The sequence below is a fragment of the Anguilla anguilla genome, chromosome 3, assembly GCF_013347855.1.
Source record: "Anguilla anguilla isolate fAngAng1 chromosome 3, fAngAng1.pri, whole genome shotgun sequence".
Taxonomy (NCBI): Eukaryota; Metazoa; Chordata; class Actinopteri; order Anguilliformes; family Anguillidae; genus Anguilla; species Anguilla anguilla.
The window spans coordinates 68207563-68214324 of NC_049203.1; the positions used below are offsets into that span (position 1 = coordinate 68207563).

At 52.0% G+C, this 6762-nt stretch overlaps 1 protein-coding gene across 1 annotated transcript; it reads right to left on the reverse strand.

Annotated features, from left to right (window-relative positions):
- Positions 1 to 3300: 3300 nt before the first annotated feature.
- fzd5 (frizzled class receptor 5) lies at positions 3301 to 6466 on the reverse strand. The gene is made up of 3 exons (XM_035408526.1): positions 5657 to 6466; positions 5520 to 5558; positions 3301 to 5048 (listed from the first exon to the last, which is right to left on the reverse strand). Exons 2-3 carry the CDS (start codon positions 5555 to 5557, stop codon positions 3302 to 3304), a joined length of 1785 nt encoding a protein of 594 aa, XP_035264417.1. The 5' UTR covers position 5558; positions 5657 to 6466; the 3' UTR covers position 3301.
- Positions 6467 to 6762: the final 296 nt, after the last annotated feature.

The window sequence follows — 6762 nt, forward strand, 5'->3', positions numbered from 1 at the left end:
ACTGCAGTGTAAATTGGGAAATAGAATGTGTGTAACTCCATGTTCTACATGAAGCAATTTGACGGTTAAACCAGTGAAAGTAAGTTTTACATCTCTGGCCTACTTGAAAAGGATGCAAACAGACATAAGCTGAACAGAAGGGTTTTGTTTTTAGACAGAAGACTCACACTGCAGGGTTTTTTTTAGACACATACTTGGTCACAGACGGGCCCACAATTTATTCTCTACCAGAGTTAGAGAAACAAACGAGTCAAAGAAATTAAGAGGAAAATTACAGCATCATAAATATCTAAAATCTCAATCTCTTTTTAAAATCTCACAAAAATCGACACAATCTTTTTTAAAAATAGAATACGTACAAGGTTGCAGTCCAGACTATTTCCAGTAGATCATCTTTGCAAAAGACCACCATACAAGTGTTACATGAGTGAAATAAACAGACACACACACACACTCTCTCTCTCTCTCACACACACACACACACCTTGCTGTCTCTCAGGCAATATCTTTTTATAAATAAGACTTTAAACCCACTTAAGCTCTATTTATACACTGTTGTACAAAGTTGTGGTTATGGACGGTTACGAATAAATGCATACTATGTATAACAGTCTCGCTTACATACACACACACACACACACACACACACTCGCACACAAAGAGGGTGAACAGACCCTTGGAGCCTCTCTTGCTGGATTGGACCTTGGTGCCAGTGAAAGCTGGTACCTGTATCTACCCAGGATAATCCCATCAGAACCAGAGTTGACCGACTCCATCCTAATGGAGATGCATTGCAAATCACACACACACACACACGGACCCCATACTACTGAGTGCCACAATGCACTCTTCTGAAAGAGCCTGACCATTCAATTAACAGCTTCTCCAAAACACTTAACACAAGCCTGTAAATGTGGTTGTTGTTGAACAGGCACAGGAAATTTCCACAACAGTTAAAAAAAAAACACACAGGCTTGGACTTTCATCGGAATCAGGCTGGGATCCTTATCTTCAAACTGTCCTCCATGCGTTTCAGTCTACCGGTTAAGATCTCGGATCAAAGTCCAGAACTTAGATCCCCGTTAACACAAAACGCCGCCACCCCCCCCCCCCCCCCAGGTTGGGGATGAAGTCCAGGCCTTATGGCCCCATGTTCGGTGTGTACCGCACCGCAGAGTCACAGCTCAACCAATCAAGGCCTTCTTTAAGGAGACCACAGTGCAGTGCAGGGATTGGTTCGTTAACTTGGCTGCGAAGGGATCCATCTTGTGACAGCTAGTTTTAAGACTAACAGGTAAACTGTTGTGAATGGGAGGTAAAGAGGTTAGGTACAGGGACCGGCACTAATGGTATTAAACCCACCGAAAAGCCATGAAGCCTCAAAGCAATTAGCATCTGAGGACGGGCGCAGGGTGGGGCTGCAATTATAACTAGCTGCCTCAAGAGGGCAGGGTGCTCCATGAGAAATCACCATGGTTACATGATCACAGAGCCGGTGGTTTAAGCGCTTTCTAGGAGTTTGATTGGGTCTGCGACGGCCAGGCCACCAAGCCAGGGACAGATGTGTTCTGAACACTGCTCCTCCTGAACATCGCTCCTGAACACTGCTTCTCCTGAATACTAGGTGCACATGCCAGGAAGCAGTACCAGTACCACGCAGGATCAGAGAACCAATGACTTAATTAAAGACGAACACTTGAAAAATACCTCATTTTCAATCAATCAAAACCTAATTTAATTTAGAAGCTCAAAATTTAGCCTGAATGCACGTCATTACTGGAGAGTGCTGGTGAGTACGGACTCTTTTGTATTTACACTGTACAATTTTCTTTCTTGTGGCCATTACTTTAAAACTGGAGTAGAGCCAAAAGACCCTGCTGCTAATTATTCACACTATTATTCTGACACTCGCTCGCTCGCTCTCTCTCTCTCTGTCTCTCTCTGTCTCTCTCAGACACACACACACACACACACACCTGTTTTGGAATCGGAGACAGCAGATACATTTGCGTACGCAGGATCCAGAGATCCCGCTGCAAATGAAGAGGCTGATGAATCAGCTCTGTCCTTCAGAGCAGCCCAAACACTGGCCTGTTCCACTTCCCACCGGGGTTCTAGAAAACTCCCTGCGCCTGCCTCTGGTTCTGGTTGCAATGCATTCTGGGACAGAGCATCAGTGTATTCTTAACATCACCAGTCCCACCATCCTGTCCGTTCTGCACATTTTTTGCACAACTACAGAAGTACAATCTAGATTTTAGCAACCATTGTAGTCCTGAACATGTAACGACAAACAGTGTGTACACACACACACACACACACACACACGCACACAACCTTTTCTGTGATTTCGGACGATAATTCACCGGACACAGCAAGCAAAAAAAAAAAAAAAAGGTTCAAATAAACGTAATGTTGTCACAGATCACATCTAACCCCTAAAGGGCTGTTTTTGGTCTACCTGGGATATGGAACAGGTGGAATACCACAGGATAGAGACACTGGGGGACCAATAACTGCAGGGAGACGGCTTTGGGGGGCTGCTCTGTCTCCAGGGTCCTGGGGCTCCCATCTTTATCCAAAACAAGGGTGTGAGGGGGGGTAGGGGGCACCCGTTTTTGGGGAAACTGCTGCAGAGATGAGACCCTTTTATCTCTGTGACCCAAGCTCTCTTTGGGGCCTCTTAGGCCCCAGTCTGTACGCAAATAAATAATGAACCTCAAATCCCAGGGTTAGGCAAGTCTGAAGTGTTACTTGATGACATCATTACCTCATTCCCAAGGTGTCTCAGCAGCTGTCAGTCAGGGAGGCTGCTTCTGAAGCCCCGCCCTCCTTCCTTCCCTCCGCCTGACGTTCCGTCTCACTCTAGAAGCTACTCTCGAAGTAAGCGATGCAACCCAAAGCAGCAAAAACTCAAAAAAGTACCACAGTAAACATGAACTCGGCCATATTCTCTCTCTCTCTCTCTTTTGTTAAAAGTAATTCATATCAGTTTGAGTTTGTCCACTTTCCCCCTTTTTTCTTCTCTTTTTTTTTTTCCTTCAGTCAGTTTTGGTCTCCACATAACTGACTCTGGGGGGGGGGGTTCAGTGGGGCAGGTGGAGGGGGCAGATATAAACATTATATTTACAGCCTGTGGAATAAATTAGAGACCCTCCCCGCCCTCCTCCCGTATGAGAAGAGTCGTTAGGGGTCAGAGGTCAGAGGTCACCAGTGTGCTTTCCCTATTGGAGGGACAGTCCTGACCTCATGGGGGCACTGCTGAGGAGGGAGGGAGGGAGGGAGTGGGGGGGGGGTTCGCTCAAACGTGCGACGGGGGCGAGGGTTTGTGGTAGGACCCCGTCCCGACCGTCCCCGCCCGGGCAGTGAGGGCGGCGCTGGCCTCGCCGTAGACCGAGGCGGCGGCGGCGGCGGCGGCGGCTGCGGGTTTGCGTCCGCGGCACGGGCAGCAGCGGGCGGCGAACTTGCGCCAGGACTCCAGCGTCTTGCCCGACCAGATCCAGACGCCGGAGGTGATGCCCACCACCAGGCACATGAAGTAGCGCAGCATGAAGACGGCGTAGTCGGGCCCCAGCCGCTGCCGCTCGGACGGACAGGAGCACGCCAGCGCCCTCTCCCACCCGGGCCGGTAGTGCTGCTCGTACACCAGGCAGGCCACCACCACGGTGGCGGGCACCGTGTAGAGCACGGTGAACAGCCCGATGCGGATCATCAGCTTCTCCAGCTTGTCCGTCTTGGTGCCGCCCTGCTTGATCACGCTGCGGATGCGGAAGAGGGAGACGAAGCCCGCCAGGAGGAAGAGCGAGCCGGTGAAGAGGTAGACCACCAGCGGCGCCAGGACGAAGCCGCGCAGGTTCTCCAGGCTCTGGTTGCCCACGTAGCAGATGCCCGCCACGGGGTCGCCGTCCACCGCGCTGAGCGCCAGCACCGCCACCGACTTGACGCTGGGCACCAGCCAGGCGGCCAGGTGGAAGTACTGCGAGTACCCGGCGATGGCCTCGTTGCCCCACTTCATGCCGGCGGCCAGGAACCAGGTGAAGGACAGCACCACCCACCAGATGGAGCTGGCCATGCCGAAGAAGTAGACCAGCAGGAAGACCAGCGTGCAGAGGGCGGGGCCCGTGGCGTCGTAGAGGACGTGGCGGCCGTCGGCGCCGCACGCCACCCGCTCGTGCCCCGCCGCCAGCCGCACGATGTAGCCCAGCGACACGAAGAGGTAGCACGCCGCCAGGAAGATGATGGGCCGCTCGGGGTACCGGAAGCGCTCCATGTCGATGAGGAAGGTGGCCACGGTGGTGAGGGTGGAGACGAAGCACAGCACCGACCACAGCCCCACCCAGAAGGCGGTGAAGGCGCGCTCGTCCGGCGAGAAGTAGGGCTGGTGGCAGGGCAGGGCGCAGTTGGGCAGGGGGCCCGCCCGCACCCGGCCGTACAGCGGGTGGGACGGCTCCTGGACCGGCACCAGGGGGTCCCGGCAGCGACACTCCTGCACGCAGCCCGACGGGGACGGGGGCCGGTGGCGGACCGAGGGCCCCTTCGGGGTGGGCTTCTGGAAGAGCGGCGAGAGGGTGGTGCTCTCGCTGGTGTTCTGGTCCATGCACAGGTTCTCCGTGTTGCCCAGCAACGGCAGCCGCTCGCAGTTCATGCGCTCGGGCCACTCGAACCCGTACTGGCTCATGAGGGGCGAGCAGCCACGCTTCGCCCGCTCGCACACCGAGCGGCAGGGGGGCAGCGGCTTCTTGTAGTCGGGCAGGCAGATGGGGGTGTACATGCTGCACAGGAAGAAGAGCAGGTCCGGGGAGCAGTGTATGCGCACCAGCGGCCAGAACTGGTGCACCTCCAGCCCCACCTCGTCCTGCGTGTCGTGGTTGAACTGGTTGGGCATGTAGGTGAGGTTGTAGCCGATGCCCTTGCACATGGGCACGGTGATGGGCTCGCACACTATGTCCTTGGAGGCGGCGAGCGCGAGCCGCGGCAGCCGCGAGAGCAGCAGCACCAGCAGCCAACTGACGACGCCGCGCAGAGGCGGCTTCGCCGGGCCGGCCATACTGTCGGGAAAGTGAGACGAAGGGGAAGATTTACGGACGAAAAAAAAAAAAAAAAGGTAAATAGCCCCTGAAATTACAAACCGAAGGGCTTGAGTGTTTTCTCGGTAGTTTTTTTTCTTTCGTTCTTTCTTTCTTAAATTATTACAGCATTTCGGAAAGATAAAATCCCTCGAGGAAAATGTAATAGCTCCAACAGCATGTCCACAGTGTTCACTTCAATAAATCTGAAGCGAGTTTCATTCCTTACCAGGCGCGCATATTTGTTGCAACAGCGCGAGCGCCTCGACCAAAGACACGGTGACTCTAAACACAGCGGAAGTCAGAAGGAGATACAGCACCAAGAAAAGTATTTGTGCTTCCTCGAGGACGGCAAATAAACTACCTTTGTCGTGCAGTAAATAAATTAAACTAAAGACTGTTAGGAGTGGAATTGCAGGGGTCAGGGGGGTAAAAAAAGAACAAGAAAATTACCTGACTCGTCCGAGGTTAACGTGTAAATAATTCACCATGCTGTAAAATAAACAGGAGAAAAATTAATTTCCTTTTCGGTATTTCAGAAATGAACTACGAAGGGTAAAAACTTTTTCAAACATTTTCCTTCTCCGTGCCTTGTATATTCCACATGACAGGTGAAGTCGCCACAGCTCAGCCAAAGGAAAAATGTGTTCACTGTCCCCGACAAACAACTCCACAAAAAAAATAGATTTAACGATCAAAAATGTGTTCTGTGATTATTTTTTCTTCGAGAAAAATCTCCGGTAAGTGCTCCCATGCCGTCAGCCAAATCTACCCGAGGAATCAGAGTAATTCTTCAGCCTTAAGCGCCGGGGTCGTACAAAGTGCGTCCGCACATTGAGTTCTTAAAAGAAAACAGGTTTCAGGTGCCACAAGACATCCCCCTTATTCGATTCTCTTTCCCAAATTTAGTAATCCGACGGCACTCCGTTGCGTTTCTGTATTCCTCGAGAACGCGCTTAACCTGTTGCGTTTCCGCGGCGTTTTTATTTATTTATTTAAAAACTATTTATGAAACTAGTTCCAAGTTGTGTTCGCTAACGCTGCCGGTAGCACGCAGCTCAGCCTCCGGAATACGAGCAAAAAAACTCTGCTCTGCTGAGCTCCAACGAAGTAGAATAAACCCCACCCGCTACAAGACGGGCAGCACGCCCACCTCGTTCAAAATCCCGGCCCCTCCAATTCAGGACCATTGACCAAAGCTCCTTGAGATATGAACGCCCTGCCTGCGCACTGCCTCTCATACCGCGCCCTCCCAGCGGCGTCCTCGCCAATGGGATCCCCGGGTTGAATAAAAGACGTATCGCACAGTTTATTTTCCGGTTACCCTGGTGCCCGGGAGCTAGGAAACAGGTGTCATAAGGCCGAAATCGCGTAATCCTGCCCTCTCGCATCTACCCACTTTTCACCTTATCTTATTGACTGGCGGTTTGTGCGCAACAAACGGCTGCAATTTAAAACGTATATTACTAATAAAAAAAGTTCGCAAGTTCGTTATACCAGAGTCATACCAGAGTTTTTTTTTTTTAACAGGGACTGAGCAGGGCCAGCTGCATCTGTCCCCTGTCCCCAGTCATGACCCCCTCTGTGTGGGAAAAACCTGAGCCCGACGCAGGAAGTCACACAATGCAGGGTTTCTGGGGAGCGCGCCGACAGGATGCGTATGTGCCGCCCATGTGACTGGAAGTTGCAAATAAAA

Coding starts and splice junctions, on each gene's coding strand:
- fzd5 (XM_035408526.1), bottom strand. CDS start 5,557: ATGGTGAATTATTTACACGTTAACCTCGGACGAGTCAG. Junction 5,049..5,519: donor GTTAACCTCGGACGAGTCAG/GTAATTTTCTTG, acceptor CTTTCCCGACAG/TATGGCCGGCCCGGCGAAGC.